General features: G+C 51.7%; 1 protein-coding gene across 1 annotated transcript in view; it reads left to right on the forward strand.

Moving 5' to 3' along the window:
- The first annotated feature begins 4,647 nt into the window (after positions 1–4,647).
- Positions 4,648–15,399, forward strand: part of SORL1 (sortilin related receptor 1) — a 156,606-nt gene continuing 145,854 nt past the window's right edge. The window contains exon 1 of the mRNA XM_077893900.1: positions 4,648–4,917. Coding sequence (XP_077750026.1) covers positions 4,663–4,917 — 255 coding nt within the window. The 5' untranslated portion in view covers positions 4,648–4,662. The remainder of the gene's footprint in view (positions 4,918–15,399) is intronic.

The raw sequence follows: 15,399 nt of genomic DNA on the forward strand, positions 1-15,399 counted from the left end.
CCTGTTCAGTCCAGACCCTGCAAGGGGAGTCTGGTTCTATATTCATAGGGAAGGAGATCACCTCCCAGGGACCCTCAGCAAACTGTCTCATCAGGAGATTTTTTTAAAGGTTTTATTTATTTATTCATTCATGAGAGACACAGAGAGAGAGGCAGAGACACAGGCAGAGGGAGAAGCAGGCTGCCTGCAAGGATCCCGATGCGGGACTCGATCCCAGGACCCCAGGATCACGACCTGAGCCAAAGGCAGATGCTTAACCACTGAGCCACCCAGGCACCCCGAGGCAAACCTGTGCTCTTTCAGAGGTTTTGAAGCAAAATCCCCCATTTGAAAATCTGAAACCAAATCCCTCATTAGGTTTTTCTACAAAAGGACAGGAAACAGGATTCGATTTGTGAACTCTGTCTTCTCTCTGCACTGGTTCTCACTGCCTCACCCAGGCCTTGAAACTGGACTAGAAATACGTGGACTTGAAACACCAGCTCTTCTCTCAGCCTTAGGGAAATCAGATGTGGCCCAAACAGTCGAGAGCCTGGGTCTAACTCTTACAAACTGTCTGACTTTGGGCTGGTGACATAATCTTCCTTTCTGAGACTTTATCGTCAAAATCTGTGAAATGGGGGTGTCCATAATGCATGCTTTGGCCCACTTCAACTGGTTGCTGAGAGATGACATTTGATAATGTTGTTATAATACTATGCAAATAAATGTAAAAGTGCTGCTATGTAAAAGTAACTTATTCCTATTTCCAGAACCTCCTCTTTGAATTTAATTTATTCTAGAATGAGAATCTAAGTTCCTTGGTCTATGTTCTCGATGCATCGGATTTTCAACCCTATCAATTATACCAGACTTTGCCTTAACTAAGGGAATTTTTGGCAACAATAGGAGAAAGTGTTATTTCTTTGGGGCAAGAAGGCATTTCTATCTTACCCTGGTTGGGGAGGGGAATGATAGTTATCTGGCTAGAGTGACACGTAGGGGAATAAAGTTCACCACTCTTAAGTGTTGGGGGGGGTCCCTTTTCTGTTTCAGTGACTCTGAGGTCTGGTTGTGACTCAGAGAAGCCAACTCTGGGAGAAAAAAGTGGTGGGGGGAGAGATGGTGGTAAGAAAAGGTCTAAAGGTTCACCGACATTGGCACCTTAAGTGCCCCAAACCCTCACCACAAGGCAAAGGGGAGTCATCCCTCCCCTTCATTCATATACATGCATTCTGTAAGTGTCCCTGAGCACTCACCACGTGCCAGGATTATGCTGGGCACTGGGAAAACAGACAAGAGCAAGACAAGACAAGACCATTGTTGGCCTCCTGCTGTTTATAGTTTGAGAGGAAAATGAGGTTAAATTAGTAATATGACCAGAGAAGAAGTATCAAAGACTGCAGGGAACTTAGAACCTTAATGTGAGTGGCTGTGACTTAGGTTGGGCGCAGAGGGAGGCCTTGGGAGCTGGAGGAGGAATGGGATTTGGGTAGGCCAAGTGGGGAGGCTAAGCAGATAGATCCTGACATTTGGGGAGGCAATGAGGGCAGAAAGAGAACAGAAAGAAGTTGAGTTAGGCTTTGGGGATTTTTTTTTTTCCCCTTTCTCTTCATGGTTGTTGTCCTTGTTACTACTTTAAAGGTGACTGCATCTGGTTAAAAATGTGGGACACCGAGACCTCTGGGTGGTTTTTGCTTAGCTTTATCTCCAGTCCAAGCTCAGGATGGCCTAGGATGAACAGAAGGACAGAGGAGGGTGGTTTAAAGTCCAACCCAGAGGCTCGAGTCTTTTTTATACAGCTGTGAGTCTAGTGTCAAATTCCTGTGCATGTTGATTTTCCTCGTGATATTGCACAGCATGGAGAGCAAGGCCATACATGTTGGGGCAGAAGAGGATGAGGGTACTACCTCTGTCTACATTCCCACCCCAATGTTGATACTATTTTGGAGGCATGGAGGAAGTGGTGGCTTGTTTACAGCCCAGATCTGGTTTTGAAGCTAGAAGGAAATCCTGCTGAATTGCGCAATTCAGCTCCGACCCCTATCCTGGGTGGCCTCACCTGTGGCTGCTTCTATCTCATGCTCAGGTGGGTGTCCTGAAGGGGGCAGGGAGTGATCAAGGCTGCAAGATCTACTTTCACATATGGAGACACCCAATGCCCAGAGAGGCGAGGTGACGAGGGCAAACATCACACGACCACTGGGCTGCAAAGCCAGGACTAGAATGCACATCTTCAATGCACCTGCCCGTGATACTTCTATCTGGGGCCTTGACAACTGTACTTATGTTTTTCTATCTATAGAATTCTATCTGACACTCTGAACAGTCCTGTGTGATAGACAGGGATGAAGATCCTTTCTTTGTAGATAAGAAAATCGAAGCTTGGAGTCCTCAAAGTTAGAAAGTCAGTTCTCCTAACTCGACATTCAGTGCACTTTCCATTGTGCCCTGTAGTTAGGAGGCACACATGGTCCCAGGCTTTGCCGATCATCCACCTGAGAATGGCCTGGAATGTAGATAATGACTACAGAGGAGGGCTTTCAGGGAGTAAATTAACCATGTTTGAGCATTCCTGCCAGGCGTCCAGCTTCTAAGCTGCATATCAAAAATCAAAATCAGGAAGGAGCCGGCCCTGCAAATTGCCATCTGAACCTCAAACCAGCAGTTTGCGCGGAGAAAATGGGCTGCTTCTCTTCAAATCCACACGTAGGGGACATGTTGTCTCTGTTTTCTGCTGGGGTTCTGACACTTGCTCTTGTAGAGAAAGTTCTCATTAAATATACGTTGACAGAAACAATAATTGAATCATCTGCAGGCTGTTGTGACTCTAGCCACCTTCCTCTCATTTTCCCTTGGGGGTTAAATGGGGGTGTGTGTCGCAGTGTCTATGCTCTTGGTCCCGGGAGGCCGCAGGGTGGTCCACTCCTAGTAAGGTGGTCCCGGAGGGGGCAATGCTGGTCTAGATGGAGAGTGGGAGCTGGCAGTGGTTCTGTGGCTTTCCCAGGGGATGAGTGATTTGCTTGGTGGGGAGAGCTGGGTGGTTCTATGATTACATTGAGGTGGACAGAAAGTTGGGGGGGCAGGGGAACCTGACTGGGGAGAAAACTGGAGCTGGGAAGAGATGGGGAACTGCAGAATCTGAGGCCAGACCTCAGCAATTCTGGGGTGGGGGAGGGTGGCAAAGCGTTGGGTTGGAGGAGGTGAGGAGGGGCCTTCTCTCCTTTGGCAGGATGGTGCTGGGCAGGGGAAGGGGCTCTGCTAAGCTAACCAGAGAGGACTCCGGGGCAGGGGGCGATATCAAACGACTGGTTTGTTGAGAACGAGGAGCATTTTGGGGGAGCTGAATGGATCACCCCTTCGTCCCTTGAAACCGAGCTCCTGTACAACCACAGAAGCAGTTTTGCCTTAATCCCCGCTCCTTCTTCTGTCTTTAGTCTTAACAAAACCCGGGATCTGAGTGCAAAGCACAGTGAAATATAAAATGGAATAGACGAGACCGGCCACAGTGGATAGGCCTTGGCTGTTGCTACAAACCTGCAGAAACATCCTTAAGCTCGGGTGTGCCTCAGCAGTTCCATCTGTAGGAAGAGAAGGTCTGGATCTTCAAGCTGAGGTTAGGGATAAACGTGGGTCCTGCTCACTCTTTTGAGCATCGCCCCCCCTCCCCCTCCCCTTAGCGGCAAGGCTTACAGGCTTGCAGAGGGCTTGCAGAAGGTATGGACTGTTGGCCGACCCGACTGGAATATATCGGTTTTGCAGCCGAGGTGGCGTGGCTCAGGGCTTGGTCACCCTGGAGGGTCACAGACCCGCCACTGCGCTGGGTCACTACGCACAGGGATTCAGGCGTGCAAGGATGTAGAAGTGTGCACTTGTCCAGGCACGCGAAGCCCCTGGTCAGGGGAGCCCTTGCTGCCGCTTGCTGCCTCCGTGCGGGGCGCACGTCGACTGTGCTCGCGGCGCGGGCAGCTCGGCCCGATGGAGGATAGTTTTCGGCTGCGGCCGCTGCAAATAGGTTTTGGTGCCCGGGAGGGTAGTGGGGACCCTGCGAGCCTCACAATGGGGCGGGCTCATCGGGACTCTAGTTTGCCCGCTGCCGTGTTCCGCGTGCTCGGAGCTAATTTTCTTTGGCTCTGGGCTCTCGGTCGGAGGTGGGGGTGCGGCGGGGGCCGCGGGGGGTGGGGGTGGGGGTGGGGGTGGGGGTGCGGCCGGCCCCGGCCCCGCCGCGGTGGAGGAGGCAACCGCCGCAGCACCCCGGCCGGCGCGCGCCCCGCGCCCCTGCACCCCCGCGCCCCCGCAGCCCCGCGCCCCTGCACCCCCGCGCCCCCGCACCCCCGCAGCCCCGCGCCCCTGCACCCCCGCGCCCCTGCACCCCCGCGCCCCTGCACCCCCGCAGCCCCGCGCCCCTGCACCCGCGCGGGCGCGCGCTGCCTTGACTTCCCCAGCCCCGCCGAGGCCGCCGAGCGCGGAAAGTGCGCGCAGGGGCCGCGGCTGCGGGCGGCACACGTGACGGCGCCGAGCGGCGCGGGCCGCGGCGGGGCGGGGGCGGGGCGGGGCGGGGGCTCGGGGAGCCCCGGGAGCCCCGGGAGCGGCGCGCGCGGCCCCGGCCCAGCCGCCCGCCCGGCCTCGCGCTGCACATTCTCTCCTGGCGGCGGCGCCACCCGCGGCCGCGTTCGCCCGAACATGGCGACACGGAGCAGCAGGAGGGAGTCGCGACTCCCCTTCCTCCTCGCCCTGGTCGCGCTGCTGCCGCCCGGGGCCGTGTGCGCGGCGGGGGCGCAGACGCTGCTCGGCGGCCGCGCGCCCCTGCCCCAGGAGCGGGGCGTCCGCGTGCTGCGGGGCGAGGCGCGCGGGGGGCCGCGGGGGGCGGCCGAGGCGCCGCCGCGGAGGAGACGGAGCGCCGCCCTGCAGCCCGAGCCCCTCCAGGTGTACGGACAGGTGAGCGCCGCCCCCGCGCCCCCTCCCTCCCCGCGCCGCCCCGGGCCCGCACCCCTCCTCCGCGGCCGCCCCCCAGGCGCAGCCTCCGCTGGGGACTTCGGCGCGCATTCGTGTTGTTGTTGTTGTTTGTTTGCTTTGCTCCCCCCCACCCCCCCACCCCCCCATCCCAGGAGCACGACCGTCCGCACTTGCATCGATTGCATCGATCTTTCCTCCTTCCTGTCGCCTTTAGCCCGCGCCTTGCAGGGAACTCGCGGGGCGCGAGTGCCCGCTCCCCCAGGGTGTGTGCACGCCCGGGTGGTTTCCAGCAGGTAGAGGAGGAGTGCGGCTTCCTTTTCACATGTGGATGGGAAACCGGGTTGCTTTGGTGTAGCGTCCGTTGGCGGTGGAGGCGAGCACCCTGCAGTCGCAGGACTTGCACAGAGCAGTAAGGGGCGGGGGTGCCCCTGCTTCTTACCATTTTGAAGCTCAGTGAAGGTGGGCAGACCTGAAGGCAGGGCTGCCTTGGTCTGGCCAGAGCAAGAGGGGTGTGTGTGTGTGTGTGTGTGTGTGTGTGTGTTGGGGGGGGGGGGGAGAGGATGTCTATCCATTTCACCATCCCCCTCTGAGCTACTGACTTTATTCTCGGACAAGAATATTAACTCTTGGCACTTAGGGATTTGAAAGACGGCAAGAATTTGGTGGGCATTGTTATTCAGAAAGTGATTTATTTCCGACCAGGCAACGGGTCCAATAGATCATCAGTAACATGAATTTCACTTTTACGGCCAGGCTTAACTGCTGCGGATAGCACACCGGGTCTGTGGGCTGGTATCAGCGTTGGCAAAATTAATTTGACCGTGTTCCTGCCTCGTGAGACTCCTAGCGCTGTGGTTAAGATGGACCTCAGCAAAACTAGGAGGTCAGGTGAGGTAGGAAAAGTGGGACCAGAGGAGATGGTAAATTGAACGATTTCTATCTAGAGTCAGAATGTTCCGATTTGAAGCAGAAGTTAAAAAGCTTAGTCTGAATTCTGCTCTTCACTGATTTTCTTTAGCCATTTCTTCAGGAAACACACAGTTAAATATGCAACCCTTGGAGCCAGGAAGGACCTCATAAGGCATCTCACCGGTTGTGCCATTTTGCTGATGGAAGAAAAAAAAAAAAAAAAAAACGCAGGCTGGGAAAGGTGAAGTGACTAGCCCAAGGTCATGTGGGGCAAGCTTGCGCGCTGTTTAGTTTTGTTGGCATTGTCTCAGTGACCTTTGGGTGATCACATAGTTGCCCTCCCTTTATACAATGTTCCCTAAATAACTCCTTTCTGGAATAAAACGTATATGGCTGTAAAAGGGGGTAGGGATGATGGCAAGTGGGTGGGAGCATTTGACTTGCATCTACTGTCAGGCCCCGGGATAAGAGCATGTGCCAAAGGGGCATGTAACTGCTGTGGGCAAGGGCTGCTGGAGCCTGTCTGCTCCGTGTGTTTGTGGGTCCCGACCTTCTTCCCCCTCCACCCTCGCCTGAGACTTCTTTTTTTATGTGGAAAAGAAGACAGTAAGGTCCTTGCTCTCAACCGGCACAGCACCATCCTGACGTTGGCTAGGGGAGGAAAGAAGAGAGACTGCCTTCTTCATGGAGTCTTTCCTGCCACCCAGCTCTGCTGTGGGCTTGAATCAGCTCTTGGGGGGCAGTGGGGGGGACTGGGAGTAGGGAGGGCTGGGAGTCCCTTCTCCCTGGAGTTCAGGTCCCCGGCAGCTATAGTTTTGGCTGAGGGAAGAGCATCCCTCAAGATGGGAAAAAAAGATGAAAAAGTTGAATTCAGGTACCATTTCTTCCATGGGCTTGGTTTGGGAGGGCTCCTGGGGCCTTGGGGCAAGAAAAAGACGAACTGTGTTCTCATTGAGAAGGACCCCCAAACCCTTGGCTTTTCTGTTTCTGAGGCAGCCGGATTGAGTTTGGTTTAGCTGAAGGATGGAGAGCTATAGCAGTCGAACTCATAAAGAGGAATTGCTACCAAGGGTGAAGGCCCAGGGCAGTGTTTTCTCTGAGGCCCTGAGGTTAATAAAAGTGGGATTAATTTGGATCTTTAAGGATCTCAGCTAGATAGAAGGAAGAACTTCCTGGTACTGGGCTCCCTGCCACAAGCATCTCTGACACAGCCCCTTTAGGCTGCGAGCGCAGGAATTGGAGGCTGAAGGTGTTTGGCGCGCCCTTCTTGGAGCTCTGGAGTAACTCATCTATTTGGAATGACCTTTCAAGCCAGGGTGACCATTTGCCTCTGTTTTCCCCCCGGACAGACCTAGTTTGTAAGTTGTCCCTGCTGGTTATAAAAGTGCTTGCCTTGCTCTCAAGGGTCAGGATGCGGACTATGAATGATATGGCCATTCTGCTTCTAGCTCTAAGCCAAGTTCCATTTCATCCCCCGCACCCCCCAACCCCTATAACTTTTCAACCTAAGGAATTGCATGTTCTCCCATAGTATCACTGGAATCGAGTGTGGTTCTAAGTACAGACGGGCATGCAAATGAGGGAGAGTGGGGAATACTTCATCCCTGCTTTCGGAAAGTTGAACAAGTTAAGGAGTAGATAAAGTCGATGCAGATAAAGGTACGTACGTGACCTGGACAGGAGCAAATACACACGGACACAGTAAAGCAGCTGCAGCGCTACAGTCCAGCGTTAGTGGGTTGTGGGATATGGGAAGGGCCGGGAGATGGAGGCAGAAGGTCAGTGGGCTCAGATGCTCTGCAGCTTCTTGCCCTCTGACCTTTGAGTGAGGTTAAGAGGATGCCTGGCAACACAGATTAGGGCTGGAAGCTGAAGCTGCCTGCCTGACCTAAGAAGCTGCAGGGGCGACGTTAAGGCCACTAGCTTCGGGGAAAAGGAGCCAGGAGGGCTTTTGCAGGGAGATACCTACCTGCAGCTGAGAAGGAGCCCCGTGGTGGTATATCGGTTCTTTTTCTTTGGCTCCACTAACCTACAGAGTAAACTAGGCCTGGTTCTTGTGATCCTATTCATCCTCATGTTCTCTCTCTTTTTTTTTTTTTTTTTTAAAGATTTTATTTATTTATTCATGAAAGACACAGAGAGAGAGAGAGGCAGAGACACAGACAGAGGGAGAAGCAGGCTCCATGCAGGGAGCCTGACACGGGACTCGATCCCAAGATCCTTGGATCACGACCTGAGCCAAAGGCAGATGCTCACCCACTGAGCCACCCAGGGGTCCCCAGCCTCATGTTCTCTAACGTGGGAGACTGGTTTCTGCCACGATTCCTTCCGGGCACGTTTGTAATGATAAAGTCCGGTGATAGCCCGGAAAACAAGCTGCTCTCAGAGATTAGGACTTTTCCATCCAAGGTCAGAGTTTAGAAGTTGAGCCCCTTCTCAAAGAGGCCAGGCCACAAAGGGGGATTCCCTAATTCTTGCCACACTTGAGTTTCTTCCTGACTTGCTGTCTGCTCCGTGCGTCTGTATCATCACGCTTGCTTTTCCTCTGCCTGAGATGGTCTTCCCCCACTCCCGTCTTTGCTTGCAGAACCCCAGTTCCGGTCTTCAGCATCCAGAGAACACCTCGTGGTATTCCCAGGCTCCAGGGGGAAGAGTTCTATTGAGCTTGGTTACAGCACTAACAGCCTTGTGTTATTATAATTGCTTGTTTGTCTCATCTCCCTGTTTGCTCCTTGAGGGCATGGATCAAGCTTTCTCTTCTCTGTGACTGGCACTTGGGAGGCCCTTAATGAATATTTGTGGACCGACTGCCCACTTGGAAGAAGGGAAGCCTGGAGGGTGGGAAGCACATCCAAGTTACAGAAAAGGTATTTATAAGGAGGACCATGGTGAGCCCACAGACCGAGAGTGAAAATGAGTTGGCTCTCTCGGTGGTGAAGGGGAGTGGAATCCTGATGTTGCTGTGCTGTCTTGGGGGTTATTTTGAATAAAGAACCGGGATTCTCTGGTACAGAATCCTCCCTTTTGGGGCTATCATGGTATTGCTAATGGTATTGTTTTGGGGAGAAATCCTTTGGAATGAAGCGCAAAGCCTAACAGGATTTACAGGTTTATTTTCCTTCCAATGAGCTCTCTCTTCATAATTCCTGCTTTTTAGAGGCCAGGGCGTATTCAGTGTCCTGATTTGAGACAGAAAATAAAGTGTCTGTTACAGCACAAGGGCCTGGGACAAAGAGCCTCCTTTGGGGGGTGGAATACTGTGTAGCTTTAGATCTCTTTCGAGTAGATTCTTGCATGATACACTTGCTTGGGAAAGAATCGGCTGGTTGATTCTGAAGTTGGGATGCTTGACCTGTCTGCTTCCAGAAGATGAGAAGGCAAAGCATTTGCTGTTTCACATCGGCTCCTGTGTTGGTGAAGAGTTGCCTGGTGTGTTGGGTTGGCCGGTGAAGGACGTGACCTTGAAAAACTTCCTGGTTCCACTTGGCGTCTCTTCTTACTGTGTGCTGCTCCTTGCTCGTTCAGTTCGTTGAGAGTTTGTTGAGAGCTTGTACGTCTTGGGACAGGGTGGCCAGAGGCTGCCAGAGGTGGAAGGACTGGGAGGAGAAGGGGACGGAGGAGGGGTGAGGAGATGGGAGACGTAAACAGACGAAATGAAGAGCCATCCCATGTGTTTATTTAGCCTTCAGCGGGCAATACATGTTTATAAGATAAAATTTGTACAAGAGTATCAGGAGAAGCAGATTTCCCTCCCTCTCTAGTCCCCTGTTTATGCTCTCTTTTCGGTTGGCAACCACTCTCCTCCGTGTTTCTGTATGTTTTTCCAGAACGTTCTCTGCATATACGGCATAGATGTACAGAAAATTTGGGATTTGTGATATCAGGGGCTTTCTGTTATCCATAGCCCATATACCATGAATAATGACCTTAACAAAATGTATTTATGGCATATGACTGTCAAAAGGTAGGGAGTTACCTGAAGCGTGTCTGAACGTAAGATAGACTGTTACGTTTCCTCTAGGCCACGTGAAAAGAAGACTCACTCCCCTTGCACTCTGAGGTCACCTGCAGGCCAGGAGAGTGACACTGAAGCCCTGGTTTCTAGGCAGGCTGCTGGAGAGAGCACAGCTCCCTAGAGATGGACAGCCCAGGTTTGTGAGAATGCCAGAACATAGAGACCACGGATCTTGGTTTTAATTCATGTTCTTTTCGAGAATGTTTTCTTTATGTTCTGTAAGATGAAGTTAATGGTATGTTTAATAAATTGCTTTGAGACCTGGGATCCAGGAGACAGATCCTGATGGCAGCTAACATCCCAAAGCAAAAGACAGATGTCGTCGGGGCATTGCATTGTCATATTTTGGTCTGTTCCTCCTTAGAGAGGACAGCTGTCTTTGTGTTGTCATTGTTTAATCCCAGAGCCGGAGATAGATGGAGCCTGCCGTGTCCTGTCCACTGTAATGGACAGACTGGAACATTCCACTAATCTGGAGAAGAGGTTAATCCCAAAAGTAATAACCTATTTACCTTTGCTGTGTATTTATTTAGGCTTTTTATTAATGTGCCCATTTACCTGTTTACCGTCCCAATTAAATCTTGCTTAGGTGAATATTAAAAATGAGTTTGCATTCTTCGAGGAGCTGATCTGTGAAATGGCTGGCATAAATGTGTTCAGGGAAAGCCAGTTTGGCGTTTAGAATTTTCGACAATGATTCAAATGCGGATAACCGAGAGTTCACTGCACAGAGATAGATTCGAGTTAAAGTACTATGCCAACTTTTCCCTCCACTTTTAAAGATTTTGTTGTGATGGAAGGTGTAAGGGGAGCTCGCTTCATTTTGGTTTAAATATTTGAGGATTAGTATTTCTTCAGAAGTGGTCTGGGCTGCTAAGGGTAAGGCATTCTCCTTGTTGAGCACAGAACCTTCCATGTATTCTCTAGCTACACCCAAATCCATTGGCACAGGGCATATTCAGTCTAGCCACGTAGATGCAAAAATCAATTTCCCTCAGTTTAAAATGAGCCACAGTTAATTTCGACCTAATTTATTGGTTTATCGACCTGTGGACCTAGGGCCTTCGAAGAAGTGGCATGGGCAGCCTTCTAGCATTGAAGTGGCTGATAATGCTATAAATCAGAGAAGGCAGGGTTGGTGGTTGCTCAGCATCAAGATTTGGGTCGTCTCCTACCTTATTGTGAGACCTTCACCTTTTTATTATCACATGTGGAATGCTTTGTGCATTTTGGGATGGGTCTCATAAAAATAGGGCTTCATAATCATCAGGACCGCAGTGGGGAGTTAAAAATAAGCACAATGTTCTGTTAACCACTGAGTCATTGTTAATAAGAACAGTGACATCCACGACCATATCACATTTGCCAGCCTAGAGCCAGAAGATGCTGTCTTCCTGGGCTCGTGGTGGATCTTCTGACACAGCTCCTTGATAGCTCTTTCTACGATGCCAGAGATGTTCTGTATCTGTGTGGTCCCACGTGCGTGTCGACCAACATATACAGTGATGGAAGACTTGAAATGTGGCTGGTATGATCAAAGAATTGAATTTATTTTCTTTCACTTAATTTTAATCAACTTAAATTTAAGTTGAGATGGCCACATGTGGCCCTTGGCTATGGTATGGAAGGCCTAACTTCAATGGGTGTCGGGAAGCCTGCTTTTCCCCATGCTGGGCAACCTCCCCATCACCCAAGAGAGATGCTGTATTTACAGCAAAGGCCTGCGTTTGATCCCACTACAGACGGCCAGGGGCAAAGCAGGAGTTGAGGACTGTAGTCTAAAGCCAGGTGTCGGTGGCCGTGGACTGTCAGGTTGGGTGTTGGGAGACAGCGGCCCCTCTTTCCTAGGTTGGAAGGCATCAGTGACCCTGGAGGGTACAGTAGGTGCAGTGGTTGGGAGGGCGGTGGGCTTCATGGTTGCCTCCTTCCATCAATCACTTGGGTGATGAAGGCTGACCTCTGTGCCTTCACTTTTTTTTTTTTTTTAAGATTTTATTTATTTATTTGGCAGAGAGAGAAAGAGTGAGAGAGCCCAAGCAGGGGGGATGGTAGGGAGTCCAATGCAGGGCTCGATCCCAGGACCCTGAGATCATGACCTGAGTGTTAGGCAGATGCCTAACCGGCTGAGCCACCCAGGTGCCCGGGTGCCTTCTCTTTGCAGATGGCCTTGCATGCACAGCTCCCTTGCACCAACCAGGCTTTGCTGGGGTGCTGAGCAGATCCCTCCACATCTGTTGAGCAGTGAAAGATGTAAACGATGTCTCAGCAGCGGAGCCATCTCCTCCCTGGCCCTGCCCTCTGCTTCCTGTGCGCTTACTGACTTACCTCGACGGAGCTGGGTCTGTCTTTCATCCCTGTGACCCTGCAGGCTGGCATGAAGACAGACAGCACGGGGCGTGTGGTCTTCATCACTGCACGGAGCCCCCTTTCCCGGCCGGCCCCCTAACTTAGCATGCCACTGCTGTTGCTGCTGCTGCAAGCTCTTGGCTCGGAAAATCGGGACCCTTCACGATGATTTATCTCCAGTCCCCTGAATTAGATTAAAAACACAGCTACGAATTCTCAGAAAGGCAGGCTGATGTGATTATGTCCCAAATCCGAGTGGCAGACAAGGGCAGTAAGAAGATGTACTTATATCGTAGGCGTTTTGTGTTTTGTGCCGCGTGGGGGCCAACATGCTGTGTGTTATTCAACCCACCCTCTTTGTTGGGGCTCGAAATGAAGAAAGTGAGTAATGTTGCTTCTGTTACTTCGAAAAGAGACCAGCCTGCTCAGTAGGAACATTCGTTCCCAAATGACTATGGATCTAAGAGGGGAAGAGGGCTAGGGTCATTCTTAAGTAAAATAGATGTGGGTTTGAGCCAGTGAGTGGGTCCTGAGTTGGGAGTTTAGTTGGTACTGGGCTGGGATCCCTTTTACTCCAGTGGGCTGGGGAGCTGAGTCACGGTGTCATGATGCACTTGAACTCCTAGGAGACCTCTGTCCAGAAGAAATTGGGAAAAGCCAGGATGGTCTCACCTGGACAATGACCTTGGAGGGCTGGGGTTCAAAGTGGCCTTGGGTAAAAGGCTCTTTAGAGGCCATCATTGTGGATGCTCGAATGCGTGCCTATGAGATGGGCTGTGGATGGGGTCCAGGTCCAGATAGTAGAGGATCCTGTTGCTCGTTAGCCCGGGGGATGCAGGCATAGATGACAGTTCCCTGAAGGTCTGCCTGTGGGACCTGGGAAGGAAGGCCAATGCTGACCTGCCCAGGGATCCCTGCAGAGGAACCCAGTGAAGACAGGGAGTGGGGACAGAGTGGAGGTGGGCGAGAGGCCTGGAGACTGCGGGAGTGTTTGGGGAGCCTCAGAGAGTTTGAAACCTGTGCTCTGTTGTTTGTGTCACAGGATACCAGGCCCCTATACCTTACCTCTTCTGTCATACTTAGGCCTCTAAAGTTCTCTCACTGAGAGAAGTTTTAGAAAAAAATCTTGCAGTTAACTGTGCACATGGCTGGCTGGTCGGGCATAGTGTAGGGCTGCTGCTAGTGATGGGAGGGCTGTCGCAGAAACAAGGCCTTGAATCTTCAGAGACAGATGGAGGCCTGTGGACTCGGACAGGGTGAAAGGCCTGTCTGCTCTGAGCTGGGGGCGTTGAGCTAGCAGGGAGGTACCTGGTGGTGGTGGTGGGGGGACGTGCTTCCAGTGGGCACCTTCCCTCCTGCAGCTCAGAAGGCATCTCACATCACTGGGGAGTCAGCGTGCTGTTGGGTGGGGTGTGTTCTGCTCTCCATAGCTTCCCTCAGTGTGGTACAGAAGCCACCGGTAAGGTGAGGGCTTGATGCAGGATTTAAATGTGTTTCTTTGGTACAAGGAAAGTGCTAGAAATCAGTGCCACCTGTGCATCGGAGCCTCGGGGACCCCAGGTTTCTGAGCTCGGCTCTGCAGTGGGGAAGACTGCCTGGATGCCACTCTTGGCCGTGGGTTCTGAGCTAGACTCAGGCGGGCCGTGTTTTTGTCATTTTAAGTATTCGGGGTCCAGATAGTAGAGACCAAGACTCCAACCCAGGCCTCTGACTTATCTCTGTTCTCCTTTGGTATATTTGCCCCTTGTAAGTACTGCCGTGAAAGTTTCACTGTCAGCCAGGGATCCATAGCCTGTTTGCTGTGAACTCTCTTTTCTCCCTTTAAAACCTAGAGATCTCCTATAGTTCTACCCTCCTCTTGGCTCTCCTGGCTAACTGATTTTCTTATAGCTTTTCAGATATGACAGTCCCCTTTCCCCAGTGTCTCCCTGGCTTTTGCTCTGCTCTGCCCTGGGTCCAGACCTTTCCCCCTAACTCCTCCCCCTTTATCCTGTGTGTTACCTGCTGTAGGTCATGTCTTCAGTCTTTGGGGCAATCACACCCTCTCCCCCACATGAGGTTATGCCCCTGCCCCCAGAAATCCTGTTTCCTAACACCTAGCGTGATGTCTGCTATAGAGTAAGTGCTCAATAAAGATTTATGAATGAACGAGGCGGGGGTGGGGGTGTGGGTGCTATTTATGGCGATGCTGCAGACCCAAAGAAGAAGAGCAAGGAAAGTGCATATTGTGGAGTTATCCTAAAAAGCTCTTGGAAATGGCTTGGGTTTATAGGTGAGTCCCCATTTGAGGCTAAGCCTAGCTCAGGTGCGCAGCAGCCAGGTAACGAATTCCAGTTTGAGGCTTGCCATAGCCTCCGCCTGTATGCCCAGCTCTGGGGTCCCGTGGAATAGCACCTCTGACTCGTTCTGTGCCCTTACCCTAGTTTGCAAAATGTAGAAGTTGGTTTAGATGTTCTCCTTCTGGCCTGGTATTTTCTTTTTTTTAGTTACTTACCAGGTAGTAAATTAGGGGGTGATTATTTTCATGACAGATTGTTCACAGGTTCTTTTTCATAGGAAGCCCTCCCAGAATAACAAAGCGGCTGTTTGCTAAATGACAAAGTGGGGTTCACCAGGAGGTGGTACCACACCTAGAGGTCAGGGGTGGCTAGACGCTACTTGCCGAGGACTGATCAGAAATAAAGGTAAATCTCTGAACTGGTACTGTAAGTCAGTGAAAATATGATGATCACCCTTTTGGTGGAGAGAAAGCAAAAGACATCTACCTACCTACCTGCCTATCTACCTACCTACCTGCCTTCTAAAGAGAGCTCATGACTACAGTTAAGGCGATGATGGGGAAATGCTGTTTTTTCATCCACGATCATTCTCTCTTTGTTTGCTCATCTGTGAAATGGGCAGCCTGAATTTCTCAGCAGGGTAGTTCCTGAGTTCCGTGGGTGAAGCATCTTGAGCAAACTTGCGTCAAATGCATGAGCGGACACATTCCCTGAGCAGGGGCTGTCTGCAGGGAGTCCATAAACTAGATTCCAGCTCTCCTTCAGAGGTGGAGCGCCCAGGGAGGATAATGAGCTTGCTATATATAGTGAGGACACTGTCCTGAACGGGGACACGGAGGGGGCCGTCTGCATACCTAGCATTTAGGTCATGCAAATGGATGGTCTGAGAAAACCTTGTTATTCTTGGACCTCGGG

This window comes from Canis aureus, chromosome 3, assembly GCF_053574225.1.
Source record: "Canis aureus isolate CA01 chromosome 3, VMU_Caureus_v.1.0, whole genome shotgun sequence".
NCBI lineage: Eukaryota > Metazoa > Chordata > Mammalia > Carnivora > Canidae > Canis > Canis aureus.